The sequence below is a fragment of the Anser brachyrhynchus genome (assembly GCF_964034855.1).
Source record: "Anser brachyrhynchus genome assembly, chromosome: 16".
NCBI lineage: Eukaryota > Metazoa > Chordata > Aves > Anseriformes > Anatidae > Anser > Anser brachyrhynchus.
In genome coordinates this window covers 8959858-8984424 of record NC_137734.1, presented here as the reverse complement: position 1 = coordinate 8984424, position 24567 = coordinate 8959858, and the positions used below count along the sequence as shown (strand labels likewise).

At 41.3% G+C, this 24567-nt stretch overlaps 1 protein-coding gene and 1 long non-coding RNA gene across 3 annotated transcripts in view; one reads left to right on the top strand and one right to left on the bottom strand.

The window, feature by feature from the left end:
• The first annotated feature begins 4479 nt into the window (after positions 1–4479).
• SLC9A8 (solute carrier family 9 member A8) overlaps positions 4480–24567 on the top strand; it is a 28259-nt gene continuing 8171 nt past the window's right edge. Inside the window, exons 1-11 of the mRNA XM_080557652.1 lie at positions 4480–4895; positions 5432–5610; positions 9571–9651; positions 14417–14475; positions 15978–16061; positions 17023–17124; positions 17843–17877; positions 18932–19075; positions 20352–20490; positions 22361–22466; positions 24395–24511. Of these exons, the coding sequence (XP_080413778.1) occupies positions 4621–4895; positions 5432–5610; positions 9571–9651; positions 14417–14475; positions 15978–16061; positions 17023–17124; positions 17843–17877; positions 18932–19075; positions 20352–20490; positions 22361–22466; positions 24395–24511 (1321 nt within the window). The 5' untranslated portion in view covers positions 4480–4620. The remainder of the gene's footprint in view (positions 4896–5431; positions 5611–9570; positions 9652–14416; positions 14476–15977; positions 16062–17022; positions 17125–17842; positions 17878–18931; positions 19076–20351; positions 20491–22360; positions 22467–24394; positions 24512–24567) is intronic.
• On the bottom strand, positions 5432–14410 carry LOC308178674. 2 transcript variants are annotated; one of them, XR_013939891.1, is made up of 3 exons: positions 14134–14410; positions 13514–13570; positions 5432–7307 (listed from the first exon to the last, which is right to left on the bottom strand). It is a non-coding gene; the product is annotated as an uncharacterized lncRNA (long non-coding RNA). The 2 variants fall into 2 exon arrangements; XR_013939890.1 differs by having other exon boundaries at positions 13514–14410.

Sequence of the window (24567 nt, the reverse complement as noted above, 5' to 3'; positions counted from 1 at the left end):
ATTTAAATGTGTAAGTGTATATACGCATGTATTCACGCATGCATACGCTTACTGTGTATACCTAGAGAACAAAAGAGTAAGACACCTTGTATGCTAAGACACATCAAGAAGACACAAAAAATCTATATAGTGAAGGGTTTAAAAAAAAATCAACATTTCATCAGTCAGCTTAAGAGATTCTTTCCCACCTGCCCAAAAGCAATAAAACAAATACATTAAATGGCTGACTCTTTTCCTACCTGCTCAGTGGCATGCTTTGCCTGTATATTAAATAGATGTCCTGGGTTTGATAACAACGGTTATCATGCCTTTTAAAGCACTATCTTTTCTTACTTTCTCAATCTCATACCAGAGTGCAGGAAAACAGAGAGAAGGAAGAGGGAGGAGATGATCTTTTCGCACAGGGGTTGTGTTTAGGCCACATCTCACCAGTGTTCGCATCTGCTGGCATCAGCCTGCCAATACCTTCAGGAGCTGCGATGAGACTGATCCTGGGGGATGATGATGAAGCCGCCAAAAGCAGGTCTTTTGTAAGTAGTAAGTGCCCTGCTGGCACTGGTACTGTGGCCATAGGCATTTCCTCACGTGTAAGCTACAGACACTGACAATTTAAGGCTTCTGCCTTTTTTGGTGTTGGCATTGCTGATTTTGCCTGATGTCCCTGAAACCCCAGGCTCCTCTCGGTGTTTGGCCTATACCACGTTCCACGCCACAATCAGAACCTGGCTTCAGGTGAACTTAGGGCTGAACCCCTCTCTACTTCCTGGTATTTTATTTTTACTCTAAAGCCAAGCTATAAAGGCAATGGCACATACAGGTATTTGTGGAGTAGTGCTATAGTAAAGCTGGGTAAAGCACTGCTACTTCCCCTCCGGCACCTGGCAGTCCCTCGCTGTGCAGCCTCAGCGCGGCAGGAGGAAGCTCAGCGCTCTCTGTTTCAGGGAAAGGGGCTGAATTAAAGGTGACTGACCTGCCTGGGAGCACATTGTTTGCCGATAATCTAAAAGGCAAACCCAGATCTCTCCAAGGACAAAGACTACCTCAACTGCTAAAGCAACTCCCTAATGTAAATCTGTCATATCCCCGTTCTTTATTGCTGACAACCTCCATGTACCACAGCACAAGAGAGAACAAAGTCCTGTGCCCGTAAATAGAGTCCTGTGCTTGTAAATTAGAGCCTTCCCCTACGTTCCCAGCACGAGGTTACAGCTGGTCACTTCCTCATCTGTGTCCGCCCTCAGTGTTCCACGTAGCTATCTATTTAGGCTACTCTGTATAATTTAAGAATTAAAACTAAACACTGTGTTACCTACAGCCACATCATCTTAGATGAGCTTAAACAACTGTGAAATTCCTGGGATCTATTAAAAGAAACATTCAGCGCACGCATTAATCAACAGATGCTCCATAGCCGTGCATCGGAACACCACGAGTGAGGAGCAGGCTGAAAGGCCTCCTGCCAAAATGATTGCTTTCTGTTGTGACCACGCTCTCAGCCCATGGGAAGCTATCTGCACAACAATGCCAGTGCAGCGTTTGGTTCAGCAGTTATCTCCGTCACAGGGAGTCTCACTGACCCCTTTTCAGAAGCCACAACAGGACAAGCAAGCGGTGGTATTTCCTGCGGACGAGTCAGCAAGAAGACACGAAAATCACCATCTCTGAATACAGAACATTTTATATATTATAATTTGGTATCAACTATGGTTATTTCACCCATAGTGTGCTGCTCTGAGCGGTGACACTTACTTTCCATGGAAATGGAAGAGTTGTCAGAAGCTGAGTGATGGTGCCTCCGGGGACCTTGGGCTCCCTGCTCCCATACAGTCCCAAGCAGCCCTTGATGCCCCCAGCCACCCTGATGGTCCCTTCTGCAGGTGTTCCTGGGATCTTTGTCCTCCTTTCATCTTTTTCCTCCCTTTCCCCGCCCCCCCCCCTTCAGATCCTGGCTTTTGTGAGGCTCAGCCCCATGTGTGTGTCTCTGTAGGCTCCCAGGCCTCTATTGCCCTGACTCCTTCCTTCCACGTCCCTTCCTGAATCCTTCACATGGCCCCCGGCACTCATCTGTGGTCCACCTTTGGCCTAGGCCAGCAGGCAAAGTGAAGAGGTCAGTTCACATCCTGAAGAGTTACGTCTGCAGTCATCCCTTTCCTACATCAATCTCTCATGATTCAAAGCACACGACAGCTACAAGGCCAGTAAAACAAAACAAGTGTGGAGTTTCCTGGCTATGCCAGTTGAGAGATTTAAGGGACAAAAACAACCGAAAAAAAAAAAAAGAAAAAGAGAGAAAGCAAAACAGAGCTATAATTTCTGGCCTTCATTCTTAGGCCAGATGACCTACTCTCCACGCCAAGCAAAACTCAAGTGAGTGACTAGTAAAGATAGTTTTAAGTTTTTCTCTGTTCTGCTCCAGCCTTGTACAGAGTTGAATATCACTCTGGTGACAACTGCAAGAGGCCATTTCAACAGGTGAAGATTACACGGGACTCAAGCCATGCCCTCATTTACACTGCTGTGATGACACCACATCTTCCACCATTCACTGATTTGCTGACAAGGACTGGGAGAAGAGGACAGGAAATAAAGGGAAATAAAGACAATTCACCTTTCAGTAAACACCTACTGTCAGCCACCTAGAGTGACTTGCACTGATGAAACAATCCATACCCCTCTGGTGTTTCGACACAGCACATTTGGAGCACTTCACTAATACTGGCGAATTTTGAATTTTAACTCTTGTGTAAAAAAGGAAGACAATATTCACCAGGAAATTTCCTGTGTGTCATCAGCTTAAGTGTAATTCATTCTGGATCAAGCGTCATTATTTATGGATGAAACATTTTTCCTGATGTCCACGGTCCACTCCAAAGCACTGTAAAAACTGAGATCAAAAAGAGGAAGCATCCCAGCTCCTGATGTGCTTAAGGCCCACAGACCTCCAGTTTCGAAATGGAGTGGGACGTGCACATCACCTCTGGAAATCAGCTTGCACCAACTTGCAAAGTGGCATCCTCCTTTTTCACTGGCATCAGCTGGCTTTATGTGCTCCACACCACATATCCCTACGCTAAAGTCAGGCACACCAGACTGTCCCAAACACACTCAATGGAGAGAGTGAGTTAAAGCCAGTGGCGTTCAGCAAACTGCAAATTGTAGGTAATTAGCCAGTGTAAGGAAAAAAAAAAAAAAAGGTTTTGGTTGTAACTCTGGTAAGAATATCTAAGTAGGTCACCAGAAAACTACATTACAAGATGCCTTACACATGAAGATAGAGGTGTGGGTTTAGTCTCACCACAGTAAAACAGATATTCTCCACCTCTGCCCCACCTGAGACAAACAGCTGTAACCAAAACCTTAGTGTTTTGTGTTTTTTTTTAAGCCCACTCATGCTCATACTTCTTTGAAGGCATTCACTTTCACATACGCAGATCACGTGAGTATCAGCCTGTCTGTGAAACGAAACTACAATTTCATTTCGAGTGAAGTGTGTGGCGGGAGTTCTAAAGGGCCTTCAAAATGACCTGAGGTTTACAAACCAGTGTGCCTATTTGTACAAACCCGACGCTTTCCGTGAGAATGTCAAACCAAAAATGCACAGAAATGCACACGATGCTACCATACTGTTTGCTTGCACTGTGCCTATCACCCCAGCATCCCCAACGTTCACTGACTAGATAGATGTTCACAACTGGCTCTGTAAGCTGGGCAGTGTTCATAGGCCTAGCTATCTAGGCATCCATGTAGGAAAGGATGTGCAGGTGGCCTGCTTTCAGCTGGGATAAACTTGTTTTTTCTCCTGCTGGTGCTGCGTTTAGGATTTAGGGTGAGAATAACGCTGATAACACACCAGTGTTGCAGCGGCTGCAGAGCAGCGCTTTCGCTAAGCAGAGGATCTTCCAGCTTCTCACATGGCCCTGCCAGCAAGGAGGCTGGGGGTGTGCAGGAGCTGGGGGGGGACAGAACCAGGACCCTGGCCCCAGGGGATGTCCCACAGCACACGGCATCGTGCTGAGCGTAACACCGGGGGGGCTGCTGCTGCTCAGGGACATCAGTCGGCAGGTGGTGAGCAGCTGTAACCTGCATCACTTGCTCCTTCATCACTATTTTCCTTCCCTTTTCTGTCCCGTTAAACTGCCTTTATCTTAACCCACAAGCTTTATCTGTTTCCTGATCCTCTCCCCATCCCTCTGCGGGGGGCCGCGTGGTGCTGCGCTGCCGGGCAGGGACCACAGCGGGACGGCTCCCAGGGACGCCTGCCTCGGGGCCGCTGTCCGCGGGGGAGAGCAGCCCAAACTTACGCCGAGCAAGGCTGACAACCACAGGTTTAATACGTTTTACTAAATATATTTTAATTCACCACCACGTGATATATTAATTCACCACATGACGTTGTAATTCACGACCACATGACATTGTAATTCACGATATTTCAATTCACAACCACCACATGACATTTTATTCACATGGCATTTTAATTCACAGGATATTTTAATTCACGGGATATTTTAACTCGTGTTTTGACGCCAGCCTGGCGCTGTGCTTGCTGCCGGCGGGCCGCAGTGGGCCCCGCTGGCGGCTGAGGGAGGCGGTGAGGGGAGGACGAGGCGCGGGGGGAAAATGGCGGCGAGAAAATGGCGGCGACTGCTGGGGGGGGGGCACGATGACGTCACGCCACAGCTCCGGGCCGTGACGTCACCTCGTTGCTGCGCGACGGACCCACAGCTCTCGCGCGACAACGCCCCCTCCCTCCCCGCTCCTACACGCATGCGCGCCCTCCCACCCCGCAGCCCCCGCTCTTTTCCCACCATAGAGTTGGCGGAGGCTCCGGCTAGAGCGGCCACGCCGCTCCCGGAAGTGGCACGGTTTGAGCCGGCGGGCGGCAAGATGGCGGAGTGAGTGCGGCGGCGGCCCGCGGGGGGGCGGGGGCCGTTCCCCTCAGCGGGAGCCTCCCCGCGCCCGGCTCGGGCCCTTGGGGCGGCCCGGGCGGCTGCCGGGCCTCGGGGCTGGGCTCTGCGGCGGGGGGCTGCGGGGCGGTGTGGGGAGCTGCGAGGAGCAGCCCGGGGGGAGGCCGGGCCCTTGGGTGGCCCTGAGTGGCCGAGGGTGGTCCCTGAGTGGCCCCAGGTGGCCCCGGGTGGCCGTGGGCCCGGGTCGCTGTCAGGCTGGGTGTCGCTGCGTCAGGCTCTCGCTGCCCCCCCCCCCCCCCGCTGCAGTGCAGGGTGTTTGGTGCCAGCACCACACGAAGACACTGGGCAGTAAAAACCTCAGTGAATGCGAAGCCCCGCTGTTTGTCCGGGGTCAGAGAGCGCTTCTGGAAGCAACCGGGATGTCCTGGTCGTTGGCACAAATCGGTGTGGTGTGGGGTTTCTCGGCTAATTCTTTATCGTGCTGCTCCCGGCTGGTGTAACCACATGTTGTATCGTCCTGACAGGTTTGCAAATGTCACCCATGAAGCCATCAATGTCACCCTCCGCACCACGCTGGCTGCTACCACCAAGCTGGTGGTACCTACACCTGCTAAACCCATCCTTCCAGTTCAGACTGGAGTCCAAGCACAGCAAGAGGAGCAATCTAGTGGCATGACAATTTTTTTTAGTCTTCTTGTATTAGGTGAATGATGAACTGAAAGTCTCTTAATCGCTCTTAAGCATACTCTGCATGTGAGGATGTGGGCTGACTTTCAGAATCATGCTGTTTTATGTCTCCTCTGGTTTTCTGTCTGTGGAGGGTTGTACAGGCACAAGGGTTTAGAATAGTTGAGTGTACACACACAAAATTAATTACCTGACCTCCCCCAGACCCATGGAAACTGAGGCCCATTGCAGACCTTTTCACGTTGATCTCAAAGTGCAAACAACATGTTCAATTGGCTTCACGTTCCTAATCAAGCACATGGCATGTGTGCATGTATGAGAGAGATGTTGTCAGAATGCCCTGCGGTGCTTGGATCTCTCTCTGAGTGGAGCATACTGGGTAGATTTCAATTTTGATTGGTTCTAGCACTTCCAGACATCACTCAAGAAACTTTGTTATGTAGGGTGATACCAGAGGGTTGGATTTACCTGCCCAAGTACTAAAGTACAGTATCTATTTGTCTGTCAGGTTTCTAACATTCTTACCAGTGCGAGAGCTACATGCAGATTGCCATAGTTATGTTAACGTTGTTACACATACACAGGCATTTTGAATGGCAGATGCACACCCAATTTTCTGCAGCCTAGGCTGTCATCTTTCCTTTAGTAGAATATAGCTGTCTCCCACCATCTGCTTAGAGCAATGCTGTAGTCAAAACTGTAACAATAACAAAACTTTCACAGAGGATTGCTTGTCTGTTTTCTTTTGTGCGTGTGTGTGCTTGGTTTCTCCAAAGCAAGCTATGCTGAAAGAGCCTTTTCTCTGCCAGACGGGTCAGCCAGTCTTCTAAGTAGCCACTCCTGTAGCAAATGGAGGAAATAATAGCTATGGAGTTGACAGCAGTGCAGAAACTTCTGCAAATCAGTTGGATTTAAAAAGAGAAAAAAAAATTTACTTATTTCTACAGTACCAATTTGTCTTCAAAGAGGGCTGATGTTTTCCCAGTGGTCAGTGGCAAAGTAGAATTTGAACAGAAACGAAAGACCGAAGCGAAATGCAGTCGTTCAGAAAACTTGTAAGATTAAAGTAAAATTTCTGAATATGCGTGTCTCGTGGATTTTAAAAGGTCAGAAGAACATTAAGAACAGAGCTATGATTTTTTGACTGTGTTCCAGCCTGTTTATGCCAGTACGATAGCTTAATGCATCTTGAGAGCATCACCCTCAGGACAGAGGAGTTCCATGAACAAAGTGAAACTAGTATAAAAGCTTACTCTTTGTAGTTATTCCCATTCATAGTAATCTCATTTAAGAGTGTAGTAAGGACAAACATGAATGTGCCTACAGTACTCTTAAATCTGGATGTTAGGCACTGTAAAATGGCCTTTAAAATGTTCTAAACTGGGACAGACTCAGAAGCAGATCTGTCCTGAGCTGCCTGTGTTAAATTCAAGCCCCAGATGTAACATCCCTGAAGTACTGTGAGTTAGTTTCCAATCCCAAATTTCCCATGGCTTGTTCATCTGTTCAAACACTACTTCATTTTCAATAGCCCATTGAGCCAAAAAGTCTTACCTGTCTGTTCTGCTGCATCCATGGGATCTGGGAATATGTCCTTCCGACATATTGGGTGCTCTTCCCTAGGGGGACACTCGAATATTCTTACAGCCTGTCCAGAGCAGTGCTTCTTCCAGCCTTTTGCCTGATCGTTTTACGCCTGATACGTGCAAGCGCCTGGAGGAGATGACATGCTGCCAAATACAAACTGAGCAGTCTTACACAAGGAATAGGTGACAAGCAGCTAAGGAATCTACCGGGCTGCCGCACAGTATTTCTGGTGGTGGGAGTCACTTCTTAGGCCATGGTTGCTTTTTATTTTATTGTCAAAGCAAAGTAAAAAGTAGAAAGAAGCTGGCACTTAGATCTGCTAAATGGAAAGCATATTTGTGCTTGCATTGGAGTTTGCTGGAAATCTGTAGGGTACAGATACTTTATGGATCTGTCCCAGGCAGTAGCAGTGTGGAATGCTTTTAACAGTAATCCTAAATGTCTTTGTTGGACACGTATTATTTGTGCTTAATGGACAGGAAATTGATACAAAACTCAGTAGTACTGGTGGACAAGTGTACAAAAACTGCTTGGGATACGTGATGAGGTTACTGCTCCAACAGTTTGGCAGCTGGTAGTCAAATGTCTGAGTTGCTTGTTAGCTCCTGAACTGCTGCAGTTCCTAGTACAGCACCTAAAGTAAGCAGTTTCAGGCTGCATTAAAGTATTGTGCTGTAAACACCAGTGTTTGAAAACTTACGGATCAATATTGTAAAGATTGGTGGTGTGGAAGTGGAGTAAATGTAGGGAAATGAGTCCTGCCGGTCTTCCTGAATGGAGCTGTCCCTGCTTGTCATTCAGAACCCACAGTTTTGGCCACAAACAATTTGCATGCCAGTAACTGAGCAAATATTATGGTGTATTTCTTGAGACCTTGCTCAGTTTGTAAGCCCATCCTTCCATCCATTCCTATGCACATAAATAAAATGCTACGCTTGTATACGAGCAGGGCGTATGAGATAACAAGGGGGAGAATGCAGGCATCAGTGTGATTCCAATTCCCTAGCACAGGAGAGGAGGACAAAGAAAAGTGACATTTATGAGCTTTGTACTTTGTGATGCTGCACAGTGAATGCAGATCATGATGGAGATGCCAGTAGCACATAGGTGGTGTGAGCCAGCAAGCCACGCCAGTGCTCTGAGTTTCTTGTGGAACATGTCGCACCTTTCAGACTGTCAATTTAAAGCAGTGTTCTGAACCAGCTGCAGCGTTTTTTTGTTGTTGTTAACTAGAAGGAGCGGTTCAACTGAATCCCTAAGAGCGGTTCACAGAAGCTAGGTCACTGCAGTTACGGCTAGGTTTGTAAACTGCACAGTTTGAAAGAGGCTCTGCTGCGTTTAGCAAGCCACAGTTTGATTCCACCTATGAAACGCTGTTGACTCTGCTTGAGCTTCAGTTGCTTTCTGACAAAATGCGAGCAGTAATAGTTTATATCCTAGGCCATTGCTGAAAGATTCTGTAGTGAATAGAGTGAAATGCATGTGTTGCAGAAATGCAAGCCAGATGTTGTTTCTTTGTCTGACTCTTTGCTGAGCTAGATTAACATGGGAGAAGAATTGCAGTTGCAACATGCAGAATGCTCAAATAAAAATTGGTAGGAATTTAATAATCTAGGTTTATGTGAATCAAGATATTTAAGCAGTTATCCATCCTGCAGCCTCATAGCAACACTAAATGTGAGTAGTAGACTCTTGTCAGGTTCCCAAAACAAGAAGGAAGCAGCCATGAGACTGTTACTGGAACTAGGTTTTGGAGGGGTTGTGATATCTTCGCTTTTGAAGATTTCCAAACTTGACTGGATAAGGCCATGGACAACTTCTTTGACTTCAAAGTTATCCCTGCTTTGAGTAGGAGGTTGGACTAGATGACATCAAGAGATCACTTCCAGTGTAAACTTTTCTGGTTCTGTGATTATCCGTTAACTCAAAGCCCATCTCCTCAAAGAGAGTCAGGTGTGAAAGAGTGTAGCACTGAAATTTTAATTGAGGCTATGTGTATGTGTACTTACAGGTTTTACTTCAAAGATATGGAAATGTTAAAAAAAAAAGACATTAAAATAGTGTGTTCTGTATGACTGTCATTTTTCACAGCTGGTGTTCAGAGAAAATTTTCTTGTAAGCTGAATCAGCCTCTAAAGGCAGTAATATTAGTATTTTTAGAAGATAATTTTAAGTGCTAAAATTTGCCTTAGTTATTTTCTGTCATTTGTAGATTAATTTAAGTATTTCATTGAGAATTAGGAGCCTAAAATTTGGTTATTTTCATTAGTGGTATTCTACTAAATCCTTAGGAAAAGATTTCCTGCATGCATTTTAGAAATACTACTTAAAAGCGTATTTTATTCCCTGCCAACACTTCTAAGCTTTCTACTATTTTTTTCCTTCACAGCTATCTGCATCATATTGGTGCATTTACTGATAAAATACCGACTTCATTTTTTACCAGAGAGTGTAGCTGTTGTTTCTTTAGGTGAGTAACCATGGCTTTTTTATACCGGATTTGTGTTAATTCAGGGACTCAGTAGTCTGTGCGTGAAATTCTGTGCTTTTGTGTGTTAGCCATCACTAGAAAGGTGTGGCAAAGTGGATGCAGTGAACAAAACAACTAATTCAAAGAATTAAATTGATGAAAAAATACAAGAAATAAGCATATGTACAGAGAGTGGCCCAGCAAAATGACACATGGGCACTGTAGGGATGTTGCTACCTGGGTACTTTGGCAACAAACCTCCATTCTTGAATCCAGACTTGGATTTAGTCAAGCTGTGGATATAATTGTATCTTGAAAACTTGCCCTGGACTTTCAGATACTTAGTTATCCCTGTGCTAGATACCTACTTTCCCTGTAGTACCATGACAAGAGCCATTCCTACGACCTGAGGTAAAAGAACGCCACTCTTAATGATAATCACGTCCTTACCTAATTTGAACCAAATCTGGAGTATTCCTAAGCCTACAGTTTTACGTTATGATAGTTTCACTTATTTGTATGCTGTTGCCTCTGATTTATAAATGTGTAAATGAGAAGGAAATCAGGCCAAATACATGTATTATTTTTTGTACGTAATGTCTAACAATGTTTAAAGAACCTGGTTTAACTAACCCCAGGAAACAGTTTTCCACCTGTCTCTGAAACTTGCTTACCAGCATCTGTGTGATACTTTTGCTTCTACTAGGAGTGACACTTTCACTGACAGCCATTCTAAAACTACAGCACAAAGAGAAAGATGCTTAACGGTAATCCTAACACAGCGTGGAGGAATGTAATACGTGGTGGGCGGGTAGATTTTTGTCTTTCTCCTGGGCTTTGCCTGCTGTAATTTCTGGTACCTTCTTCTGTCGTACCTCTTCGCTGTATTTTCACACCATTTCACAATGGGAGGAAATAAGCTTTCTGGTCCTTGTCAGCACCCCGCACTTTCTGGAAAACAGGAATCTTCTGGCATCTTTTTGGTGCTAGATTGAGAAAATCTTAGAGCTGTTACTTAGAAGAAAAACATATTTTCCCCAAGGCGTAACACCCTGAATTTTTAGTTATCTCTATTTGATGCATGCCACATCACATTACCAGCATAGTAGAAGGTGTTGAAATTCAAAGAGAGATTGTCTTACAAGGTCATATTTGAATTTTGACATTTCCGTGCAGCTGAAAAACAGATAGACCTCTAAGAAATCTGTCATGGTTTTCTGTGTTTTGTCATGATTTCCTGTGTATTGCATGCACACCTCATCTTTATAGTAGCAGCACCCCTCACCCATCAGACTTCTTGTGTGGTTAGGCTTCTATCTACATGGAAAGATCAGAGCTGCTGTAGATCATCCTGACTTCTTCATCCTCATGGAAACCAAGTCTTGATTCCCTATTAACACACTTCTCTTTCCTCTCCTTCTTACACATTGCCATTGACAGGTGAGATGATGTGTTTGGTATGTCTTCCAGTGTCTTGAAAGGTTTCAGAAGGACTTTACTCTCTTCACTATCTTTTGTCTTTGTACAGAATTCCCCCATTTAAAGTGCAGCAGTATACTGCTCGCTCTTGCTGGCGTAGTTTTGGATTTTCTTTGCTATCATTGCCATTATTCTGCCCCAGGCCAACTATTGGGCAGCACTGAGGTGTTAGGCACGTTTGTGTCACTGCTCCTGCTGAGGGTTGCAGGGAGCAGCAGAGGCACAGACATTCTTCTCTTTCCGTTTCTTGTTCTTGGCATCTGAGCAGCAGGGCAGGGATTTTAGCTGTGCTGATACGTTCTGTGCTCCCGTCACTGCCAACAAAAGCCTGTTCATGAAACTGCTGAGTTTTCCTGCTATGGCTGTCACTATTACTCAAGATCAGTAAGGAGTATCAGTGCATCGTGTTTTCACACAGAAGCCGCATAAGAAACTCGCACAGTTCAGTTTTCAGTGTGCAAACCATTGCGTAGCTGTAGGCTGCCTCCCAAAGCAGACTAGATGATAGCAGCAAATGCAATCCCACTAAGTCAGGAGAACGTTATACCCAGTAGCAACCAGGCTAACAGATGTCCGGTGTCACTTAAGCCTTATTTATTTAGTTTATTGACTCAGTCATATTTAAACTACTGTGAGCTCTGCTGACAGGCCATGGCATCTGTATAATCATTGGAATTGCCAGCTAATTGCTGGTCAGTGAACCTCTGTTACTGGTAATGATCTCCACAGCTGCAAGAGCACAGTTTGAGTTTCAAGTATCCAGTTTTGCTAGCAGTGCCAGAAGTGAGGTGTGTCCTATTTTAACTTGTAAATTAAACAAATGTTCTCGGGCAGTTATTGAGGGCTAAAAAATATGGCAGCTGAGCAGATAAGTAAGGTTTTCACAACTGTTTATCCTGCCATTGTCTAAGCTGCTCAGAAGATTGTTCTACCATTTCTAGTGCATATTAGTCTCCTGGTGAACAGGGCTGGAGTGCATTCTCTAAGGGTAGATTTTGATCTTCATCCTTAAAAGGTACTGGAATTTTGTTGGTAAAAATAATTGCCAGAAATTTTTTTCTCTCAGATTTGTTCCTGAAGTTGTTTGTACTAAGAAACTTTGTGTCATGTTATCTAAGGAATGAGGTTAACTTTTATGGACTTAACTGTCCAATTAGCCCCCTGGCAAAAACACTGAACTGATCTTGCTGATGTAATAAATGGAACCATCTGAAAGAAGACTGCTTTCATCCATCTAGTGATAACAGAGAAGTAATTTGTAATGTGTGGGACAGGTTGTACAAACCATTATCAAAGTTTCATTCTGCTGCTCTTAAGCCATCGTGGTGATGCGTTATTTTGTGCAGCCCTCTTCCATGACTTTGCTTAGTGTAATCTTAGTTTAATAGTACAGGTGTGCATAATAGGCAGCCAGAACTAGCCTGTCTTACAGAAAGATGTAAGTTGTGTAGTCCCGGCTCGTCCTTTTCCCTTAACCTCTGCTCTTGCCTTGCACTTACATTGCTGGTCATTTAACTTTTTGATATCATGAAAGGATCTTCTCTTTTTGTGACACTGTTGTTAGGATCAGCTTATGATTAGCTCTTCTTCCAAAACAGATTGGGACTGGCCATTTACTTGAGCATCTTGAGCTCACAGGATACCGATGCCCAGCCCAGAGCCTGCAGACCGGTTTTGCCTTCTCCCAGTGGTCCCATTTCTCACAGTTGTGCTGGAGCCCTTTCACTTCTGCAGAAGTGATTTAAGGGATTCTCATTTCCGTTAAATCCCCTCAAAACACAGTTTTATGCAAGGTTTATCAATGCTAATTCATAAAATACTGAAAGTTTCTTGGAAAGTGCGCTTCTTGGAGTCTGTGTCCTCAGATGTATAGGGTCTGGTTGTTGGTTTGTTTGGGTTTTTTTCCACATAAACTTGTTAAGTGATACAAGTGCTGTCTGTGCCAGTTGAAGACAGTGTTGCTACTCTGCAAAAATCAGAAACGTTATAGTCCTTGACTTCTGACATCGTTTCCATCCCAGAATAGAAAGCCTGACTGTTAGTACTGAAACCTGTGTTTATCTGGCATGTGAGTGGCTGTATCTGCATTCTACCCTCCTTCAAAGGACACCAGACCTTTGATGTTCCTTCATTAACGTTTTGCTCTTCATTTCCATATAAAGCATTTAATGGAACAAGTATTTCTATCCTCTGGAACCAATGCCTTCACATATTTTTGTATGAAAGAAGGCTTAAGCCTCATGGCTTTCTGCGTATGACACATCCATCAGCAGTAATCCATGTGATGCTATTTGTAATACTCTTTTGATAGCTATGGTATGAGGGAATGAAAAACACATGGGTTACAGGAAAGCACACTTAACACTTCTTAGCCACTTCTTACCTTTTATTCAGTGTATTTCACTTCTGCATCTCAGCGTTTGATTATTAAGCCTTCATTCTGTGAATAATAAAAAGAAATATACAGAAACACAGATCTGGAATCTGACCAAAGACAAATTCCTCTTAACTCCTTGGATGCAAGTAATGACAGGCTAAGAATTATCTAAACGGCCAAACAAAATCTTGTTAATTTGGAGTCTTCTGACTTATCTGTTTGAAAATGTGTGGGAGGAAAGAGCACAAAAATCTCTAACCAATGAGTTTGCAGCACCCTTGATAAAATTCTTTTGTACCTAAATTAGTATTTCTGCATGACTTAAAATCCATGTAATCCATTTGGGAAATAGTTGTGACAGTATCCCCGCCCTGATCAGAATTTGTTGTCTACTCCGTTGCCAGTAAGTGCTATGATTTCATTGAGACAAAATTCACCTCTGTGGAGAAGTCTTTGATTTCACTTAAGCTGTGTTAATGCTGCAAATAGCATTGAAATGACATGGCTGTTTCATGCTGTTGCACAGTTATCTAACTAACAGCTTCCTGATTCTTTAGGAAGACAGGACAAATTTCATTTGAATGCATTTTAGATGAAAAGCCTTTCTGAGCAGTTAAACCACTTACCTTTAGGAACAGCGAACACAGTACTGCCAATGTGCGTGCTCACTATTTAGATATCCTAAGCAACAATCTTTTGTGTACGGAAGCTGTGTGATTATGTAACGTATCGGAAGCTATCTTATATCAGACCCCAACATTTTTTGTGATTTAGGAATGAAAGACCTGCTGCTTTATGTTTTGCCTTGTTTATACTTTTAAAACTTTGTTGACTGACAGTCTATAACAGTTAATGGAAACAGTGGTGTGTTTTGTGAATTTTTAATAATATTATCTCATTGTCTCCTAGGTATCCTTATGGGAGCTTTTATAAAAATCATAGAGGCTCAAAAGCTGGCCAACTGGAAGGTATATTTCAAGCAATTGATTTTTAATTACAGAACAAGCTCTAAATGTTTGAAATAAGACTTAGTAATATTGTTTTCTTTAGAGGTAATTTCCAATAATTTAGTATTTTATACTCTATGCCAAATATTTTATTTTTTTTTTAGTAATAATAACACCAAATATTTGATGTCATGATCCTGCTATTCATTTTCTACACAATATTTATCCCCAAAAAGAGGGTACTATGCATCTTGCACTGTGGGACCAGTTACAGTTAAAAGTACAGCAATTCAATTATTTCTCTTATATAGTTATTGGCTAGATTTAGTCCTTTTCTTCTTTTTAGAGTTAATTTTGTAGGTGTTTAAAAAAGTGTTTTGATACACTGCAAAGTTACATGTTTTACCTGGAGATTCTAATGTAGGTTTCACAGAGGAAGAAAGGAGCACCTCTCCAGAATAGCTGTGCTAAAAATTAAGTTATTTATGTATTTTATTTGCATATACTTAAAACTGTAACATATTATGAGGTTGAGAACAGACACTTCACAGAGCAATCCATTCAGCATGGCATGTTTCTTGGTACTCCAGAGCTTCTTAGGGAAAGACTGCAAACACCAGTGTGCTTGAGGCAGCAGGATTTCTTACACTGAGACAATGGAAATGTGATTTGAGCTTTACTTCCAGCAGAAAATGTAAGCAAAGCTGCTGTGCAGAAGGATGTCCTTGTCCTGGAACTCCGTGATTTACTTTATGCGAGGAAGTAAATGTTAACAGAGATGATAACCAAACACATGTGACTAGAGAGGCTGTGGGAATCTCCATCCACAACAATATTCAACGCTTGGCTAGATAAAGCCTGGGGCAACCTAAGTTGCTCTGAGTTGGCCTTGCTTAAAGTAGGGGGTTGGATCAGAGACCTCCAGAGGTCCCTTCCAACCTGAATTAATGTGTGATGCCATGAGATCTTACGTGTTTCTTCATGGAGCTACAGAGACTTTGCCAGGGAGGGAGAATCCTGGCAGAAGTGTCCCCAAGAGGTGAAGTCTACAGTGAAGCAAGGGTTTTGCCTCCTGCAGTTTATCCACATAATCAAAGCAATGGACTCTTCGTTATTCCTGCAATAATAATTAATGCAGTATTTAAATTGTGATTTTGTTTAATAGGATCAAACAGTTTATTCAGATTAGATCAGTGAACTGATTGAAATCACAGTGAATTGAATCGCCAGTTTTAAACAGGATTTATATTACTAAAGTGAAAAATCTTGATCTGAGTAGTGAATTTTAATCCTACCTTGAGGCTTAGTATTTCTTGGCAGTTATTTTCCTGAAGGAAAACTTTCCTTCTGCTCAGTTGAAATACATTAAAATGTATAGATTTTCAGTCAGATGTAGCTTTTTAAATGAAATGTGGTACTTCCATTTTTTCATTGTTATTTTTTAATAATTTCCTCTGGGAAGGTTCAGTGTTATTTCAGTAATCATGATATCCTTCAAATTATGCTTCATTTTTGTTTTGCAGGAAGAAGAAATGTTTCGCCCAAATATGTTTTTTCTGCTTTTGCTTCCACCTATTATATTTGAATCTGGATATTCATTGCATAAGGTTAGCCAATGTCAGACACTCATTTTAAATGCTGAGGTTTTGTTTGGAGTAGATTCTGCTTTAATTTATTGTAGTGAAATCTAGAATAATTGCACTAAATTCCACCATATTCATTCTCAGGCAACAGAGAGTGCAAAAATAATAAGCTCCTTCAACCTAGAATGCAAGGAATTTAGTTTGTTATTGTTAACTGAATGTTGGCAAGGTGGTAGGTGCAGCACAGACGTCATTTTCCTTGGTTGAAGAGGTTTCTTACCTCATTGGAGCCCTACAAGGGCTGATGTGAAGGAGGCAAAATGGGAAGGAGTAGGAACAGAAGTGGGAAAGGTGGGGTTGCTCCTTATGTAAAGAAGGGGAAGGGCAAAAAAGATTGCAAGGGTTTTCACTGTTTGCCTGAGAGGCTGTGTTCCCATGGACGTTTCTCACAGTGCTAGTTCTGGCAGAAGCAGTTCTCATCCACCCCGTGTGCTGCCTTTCTGTTTAAACTGTACCACGGAAGAGAGAGAGAGCAGTGGGAGATAGTAATACTGTGAGTGGTACCATCGCTGAAGACTTTTCTATTCAAAATTGCAACCTAAAGAAATGGACTAGCAGCTGGGTTGTTTACAAGTCTTTTTCACATGCCCTTTCTACAACAGATGGATTCATTTACAGTTTCATCAGGTTGGTCCAAGTGCTTCTGAAAATTAAATTGCTCATCTGAGGATTGGTTTGTTGTTATAGTACCAAACTGACATCCCGTCCTGGATATCACAGGGTTTTGCTGTTGTCCTCAAGAGAGCAAGCTCCTCAGGCAGATTGTGTGGATATATGTCCTAGGATACCTGGAATAAAACTAATGAAGCCTTATTATTTCTGGAACACAGCTGTGAATCAGAATTTAATTTAGATGCAAACCTGAACCATGGCTTTTCCCTCTGTCCATTTTCACTGATTTACTTAATGTGTTATTGTGTTCCAGGGCAATTTTTTTCAGAACATAGGCTCCATCACGCTATTTTCTGTATTTGGCACAGCAATATCAGCTTTCATTGTAGGTGGAGGAATTTATTTCCTGGGCCAGGTAAGAATAACTACTTTGAAGCACTTACATTTATGCCGCTTGCTCTTTGAAAGTCCATTTTTCAAGAACAGGCAAACATAGTGAAAGTGAATTCCTGGGTCACAAAGTCCAGTTCTCTGCTATCATGCTTCCTCAGAGGCAATGCAATATTATCCCGTACATGCTTCATGTTAAAAGCAATTAAGACTTGAGCTGAGTTTTATTTTCTTTTGCTTACTTGATCTTCCCACTGGAAGATTGTTCCAAAACCTGCCTTCTATAAGCCATCTTCTTATTTCCAGTGTTAAATTTACTTGTCCTTCAGTTGACAGCTTTCTTTCACTTTTCTGCTTTGGTGTTTCCTCTTAGATCAGTTAACCCAATACATAGACGTAGATGATTATGTCTTCTTTGAGACTTCATTCTGTTAGGCCAAACAGTTGATGCTTTTTGTCTTTGCCTCACACATTTCCGTTCCTTTGACTGCCTTGGTTACTTTACTTACTTGTATCTGTTCCAGTCTGGTCTGGTCTTTCCTGCTTTGGGGTGACCAGAGTTGTAGCAGGGTAATGTTAGGTTGGGTAATATCATTACTATGTTTTTTATTATTATCATTTCTGATATTATTATGGTGTGTTTTTTCATGATAATGAGCTTAAGATTTGATTAATGCTTTTATTTGTAAAAATAGCAGGAAAATATGATCGATTGTGATTCTTTTATGTTTTGCCTATTTCAGGCTGATGTAATTTATAAACTCAACATGACAGACAGGTAAGCTCTTGGGGAAATGGAGTAGTACGTGAAATGGAGCACTCGTCAAGATAACACTGTATATGGGAAATGCACTGTAGTTGGCAAGCTTTTCTGGTTACTCTTTGGATTGCTTAGATTCAATATTGTGTATTACACCAAGAAATTGATCTAATGCTTCTAAACCCTATTACGATGCTCGTATTTCCAAATAGTATCCTGTGCTCAGTTGTTTTGCCAGCCAGGAAGCACACTGATGTTTGTTTTCTTTAAACAACCTTTTAAGTTAAAATATGTAAACTTTGATCAGTTGACATGATTAATATATATGAAAAAGGCATAGCTTCCTCGTCCAAATAGTGTCTTAAAAGACATAACGAGCTTTTCAGTATCAGTAATGTAGATTTTTCAAGAACTTGGCAAAGAATCTAATCAGGTTCTTAGGAGGACACCAGCCCAGAGTTCATTTTTGCATTATTTTTGGATTTTCTTTGCTTGTTCATTGTATAGCAAAATACAGCAGTTTTCTGTTAAAATCTATAAATAAGTCAAGTGGCAAGCAGGAAACATAACAAGTAAAACAAGCATGAACAGCAAAAATCTTCCTTATTTGTTACTGTGTTTGATTTTACGCAGCTGAGCAGTCTCATTGCCTCTGTATTGTCCATCTTTGGATGTAATGAAATTTTAGCTGTTCCTTTTAGATGTTGCTTTTTAGTGCTCCTAAACAGGTAACACTATGCATATATGACACATGGTTTAGGCAGTATCTGTAAAATTGTTTGTTTTTTTCTTACTTAGTTGGAGTGAGACGTCGGTACTGTTGTTGAGAGCTGGGAGCTATGTATTTCTCAAACTTCTCTTCCAGCTACACAACAACTTTTCTCTTTGAAAAACAAAACCATCCCTTTTGTCACTTCAAGTTCTTGTTAATGGGAAGAGAGCATAACATTTTACTATGTATAAACACTGTAAGACATAACATCTTTGTTACTAGTTTTTAATATAAGTTTAATAGGTACATATTTTTCTTTCATCTAGTTCTCTTTTTTTTTTTTGTTTTGTGCTCTCCCAGTTTTGCATTCGGCTCTTTAATATCTGCAGTTGACCCTGTGGCTACTATTGCCATTTTCAATGCCCTCAATGTGGATCCTGTACTTAACATGTTGGTTTTTGGAGAAAGCATTCTCAATGATGCAGTCTCTATCGTCTTGACCAAGTAAGTGCATTTGAACAATACATATAAGGAAACAGCAGCCACGCTTTTTTCTGTTGATAGGTTGTTCAGATATACAGGAATTCTTCAATCTGCTTTTGGAACAAATCATGTATTTCTGGTACAATGCTGAATTTTGTACTATTAAAAGCAATTCAGAGCATAAACTGCATAGGCAGGAGACATTAAATGGTTGTCTTTTTGCAGCTCCCTTAGTGCCTCATCAAATTGACCCCAGGTTGTTATGTAAGTCTGCAAGTTTATCAGATCTCTTTCCATCTTAGGGTCCTGGCAACTGCAAACCAACATGCATCCTTTCAGGCTTGCACAAAAATATTTATCTTGCCAATTTTGCAGCTGTATCTCCTGTATCATTGGCTTATACCTGGAATCACATTTCAGTCTGGGGGGGATACATTAACATCTATGCAATAGGAACTTATTTTGGGGCTATCACAAGGAACGAGAGCATCCAATGTCTTTATCATTTATCCATGATAGTTCTTTGTGGCTGAAAGAGTAAAAAATAGAGATATATAGCCGTATTTTCATAGTATTGCTAAAATCAATAGATATCACTGTGCATGCATATGAGTAGTAGATCAGCTGAGAAGGTAGAGAAGTTAGAGTAATTTTCCTGTGAACTAATAGCTTTTTAATACAGTCATGGTCCCTTTATGGAAGACCGTGAAGACTAAGAGTATTCAGATAGAAAATTAGTTAGAATCCATACCTTTTTGCATGGAATTCTGTGAAAGATATTCCTGAAATTCAAAGAGATTTATTCTCTTTCCTCTTAAGAATGTCTTTGTTTTTCTCCAGTGACCTTCTTGTCTCTCATTCACACCTAAATATTTGATGAGACGTGTCCTTGTTCGTTTGTTTTTCTCTGAGGATCACGTGATCTGACTTTTCTCTTTCATGCCCAGAGTTTTTACCACAGCAAAATGTGTTTTCCTTTCAAAGTTTGAAAATTGTTTTGTAATATTGGGCATTATCATAGCCTATTTACACCATTCTGAGAAGCTTCAAAAGACCAATGCTGGATTTCCAAATTTTTGGCAGAATTAGGTTTCCCTTTGGGGATTACACTAAGACTTGATTTAACATCTTTTGACATTCCTCTTGTTATATATATCACAGTAAAAGCCTTTTAAAAGTACTAGCAACAAAGAAATACAAGTCTTTTTTGTTGTTGTTCTCAAAAGCTGTCTTTTTTGGATTCAGGCTTAGAATTTGTAACTGTTTCTTTTTTTATTATTATTTTTTATTTATCCAGCACTGCGGAAGGTTTGACAAGAGAAAATATGTCAGATGTAAGTGGATGGCAAACCTTTCTACAGGCACTGGGATACTTTCTTAAGATGTTTTTTGGTTCTGCAGCACTTGGCACACTTACCGGCCTTATTTCTGCATTAATATCCTTTTTTAATTTTGGTGATACACAGATAGAAATTGGTGAACTTCAACACTCTAATAGTATTTCCTCTCCCATATTCTTCAGCATTCCTTAGGGGATGTTTCTTAACAGAGATCATTTTGTTGGCTGAGGATTTTCTCATGCTTATTTTGTTTTTGTATTAGTGTGCATGGGTGTATATGAAAAAGTTGCATCAAATTTTTATGAACATAATTAAGGTCTGAAATGCTGTATAGTAGCTTATATTATGTGCACTGGAGTGTTATAAAATACGGTAATTGTTTTGTAAATTCAAAATGCATTAATTCCATTTCAATACTGATCCGTTTTTACAAAAACACAGCTCATTTTCTACATATATAAAACAGTTAATTTAAAAGAAAAAAAAGCTCCTTTTCCCAAGGGCTTTTGAGTCAGACCACCTCATCTGCCCCTGTGTAATCAGCCAGCTGAATGCAGATACTGTTCTATTTGTTTTTACGTGGAGTTATATTTTGCCTTTTCCACTTGCATGCATTGGTTGCTAAACAACCCAGAAGCTTCTCTGCTGAGATAAGGAAGGATGTTTGTTTAAGTCAGGTACCTTTGTTGAGAGCTTGCTTTAATGTTAACATTGAATTCACCGTAGGTAGCTTTTTTGTTCTAGGCTCATGTAACAGTTATTCATGTCATCTGGGACGTACTGTGAAGTATTTTGTTTGTAAATAACAAGAACAGATTGATTAAATACTGACATGTTTTCTCTTTTGGTTCATTAGCCTGATTCCATGAACTTTTAAATTATTCCATACATCACAATAAAAGAGGGAGACAGATGTTTAACGTTTCTTTGACTGATACCTAAATGATACCAAGAGAAAAGCTGCTTAGTTGCCCAATTACAGTTATTTGTGCCTCAGAGTTAGATTTCCCCCAAACATGCAAAATTTCAGTGTAGCAAAGGAAATTTCTTAATAGTTTACAGCAGATAAGTATGATTGAAGGTTGCTGCTGTTTCCTGACTCAAGAGGAATGTGAACTTCCATGTGACGGGCCTTTTATCCTCTGAATTTTATCAGAGATGGTAAGTTCAGAGTTGAGACAAGGATATGATTCAAGGAATAAATGAACATGTCTCCTCACTGTTAATATTACTGCAGATCTGTCACATCCATTTGAAAGTAACTAGAAGTCTAGTGACTGACCAGAAAAGTTTATTTGCATGCTTAGTGTGGCAAATAACTAAACAAAATCTGAGGCAAAATCTACTTCTTGTATTTAGCAGCTGTGCTGCAGAACCACACATGAGATGCAAAGCTGAATTTGCAGCCCTTGACAAATGCCCACACTTTTGACTTACAAATGTGAAGTAAGTTTTAAGTATCTTAAATATTTAAGACAAAAATACATTATTTTTGTTAAAAGAGAACTGAAAACTTTTATTTTTTACTTTGCTGTTTCGTAACTCTCTCCTGTTTTTAGGAAAGCCTTTACTATTTAACAATTTGTTGTGGCTTATTTACAGTAGTTTTGGAGAAGAAATTTCAAAGACTGAGTGTATAGGGAGATGGCCCTTGTAGATACAAACAATTTAGCATGCTGTTGTCAGTATTGTGTAGGTACATCAGCAGAACTTTCCTGTCTCTAAGTCTGTCCATTCTGACAGGGTTCTACCAGTGGTAGGTTCTATAAGAAACACTCCTCATAAGAAATTACTAATCTTTCTACACTTGAGTCATGGGACAATTTAAAGACTTTAGTAGCTATCCAGTAAGTATGTACTGATTAAGATTAAGCATAATCATTGTTTTGTAACGGAATGGTAACAATTTAAATTTTTCTTTGGATTTTTTTTTGACTTACCTTTTCCATAACGTTTTCGTGTGTACGTGCTAAAGCACATTGATTTAAGGAAGACACCCTCCTTAGAGTTTGGGATGATGATTATCTTTGCTTACCTTCCTTACGGACTTGCAGAAGGTATCTCACTCTCAGGTGAGTAGCAAAATGAGTACGTGCAAGTTTCTCTGATAAATTTGAGTAGGTATTTTTGCGTGTCTAAGAGGGCCCCTGTTTTTGTTTTACGTGTTTTCTCATTTAACCTGTGCTCTTACTTCTGACCTTGCCTTACTTTAGGGGAACACTTATTCTCTACTAAATGTTATAAAGGTATAGAAAAGATAATCACAGTTTTCATAAGCATTAGCTAGCCAATGCAAACAGTATTCTCCCGGTTACCTCTGCCTAACACAGAGGTAGGATTTCAGCTGCATGCTGTAGAGCTTAGCTGTGTTAGCTAACTCAGGTAATGGCTGTCCTACTACCCAGTAGCTGTTTTTTTTGCACGTCCTTCAGTGAAGTTAGCTGAGACCAATGAATATTTTATGTATCTCTGGACACCAGGTAGCAGTTCTTCTGAGGGCCAGGAGAAGAGGCTTGCAGGTGAACTTTTTCCATCGTCCTGCAGAATCGAGTACAAAGACCGGGGTCCAGTTCTGCTGGATACCTGGATACCCAACATCCCTGACCTCTGCTGATTTAAGTGGTTTTTAAAGGCAATCAGCTTCCTGTCTCTTTCTCAAAGGAAAGTGGAAAGAGATGCAACAGTTTAATTCATACATCTAGGGAATCTGCTTGGTTCTTTTTTTTTTTTTGGTATTGTTCTATTTTTAATTTCATTAAGATCTTGGTGTATATGATAAGAACGTAAGGTAGATGATGTCAGTTGCTCTTCCCATATCCACCAATGCTGTAACTCCATCATAGAAAGCCACCATGTTGCAACTGATTTCTTCTGGGTTATGTTGTCAATTTTGGTCAGTTTTGTCACAAGGAATACAGTAGTCGTTCTTGAAGTGTGCTACTAAATTCTTCCACAGTCCTAGCCATCATCTCAAATGACATCCTCCTCCGGTGTAAGTCTATGCAGCAGCTGTGGAAATGCTTAAAACTTCCTTTAAGATATCTAGCTCCCTATGAACAGTGAACAACTGACAGCTCCTGTGATATGTCTTGAGCAGTTAGAGAAATAGGTTGAAATTCAGATTCTTCTTTCCCATAAATAACCAAGAGCCGTTAAGCAAGGTAGATGGAAAAATCCCAAAGATGCAAGAATACAGTGAAATCTGAGACATCTGTTCTGGCCTACGATATCAGCTGCTGTACCTCCATCCAAGCTGTGCATGTCATTAGGGGAATTGAACTCTATAATGGTAAATTAAGTGGCTATTGTTAATTTCTAAAATCACCTGTAGTAGCTGGTGTAGTGACCTGTATGCTGGAGACAAGGCACATTCTGCACAGTAACATTCCTTACAGGCCCTACACAGTGGGCTCTATCATCCCACAAAGGTTATTTTTGCCCTGAATTCTCAAGCCTCGCTAGCTTTCTCGTTCTCAGATTGATAGCAAATTGTAGGTAGGCAGTCTTCCTTAATTTTTATCATTTGGTACACCTTATGGGAGTGGATTCACACCCATGCCCTGTTGGTCTCATTCCGCTTCTGGTGGAGCGATTGATTGGCTGATGAGCATGTAGGAAAGAATGACACACTTTTCTAGGAGAGCTAAATCATACAGTTCTCTTGCCTCACTACTCTCAAATTGTTTTTATTACTTTTTGATCTAATCTATGTGTTAAGGAGAGTGAAAGGCAGGAAAAGCAGTCAAGAATCAGTTTATTATTTCCCTTACTTTTATGGGAAAGCATGACATAAGAGGGATTTATTCTAGGTTGCAGCTGACCTATATTGGACCTCCTAGCATTTAATATGACCAGTGTAATGAAAACAGCATGAATAGCAGTGGCAATGGAAACCCCAGTCATTGCTTCATAAGCTTTTGTGTTAATATGGGGTGTAAATACAAACAGTATTTTCAGCATGCAAACTATTCTTCTGTTGACTGTTGCATTTTCTCTACAGGTATCATGGCAATCCTCTTCTCTGGCATCGTCATGTCCCACTATACACACCATAACCTCTCCCCGGTTACTCAGATATTAATGCAGCAGACACTGAGAACTGTTGCTTTCATGTGTGGTAGGTGCTACCTTTGGTATATGACTAATACAGTTTAAAAATTGATTTGCATGAAA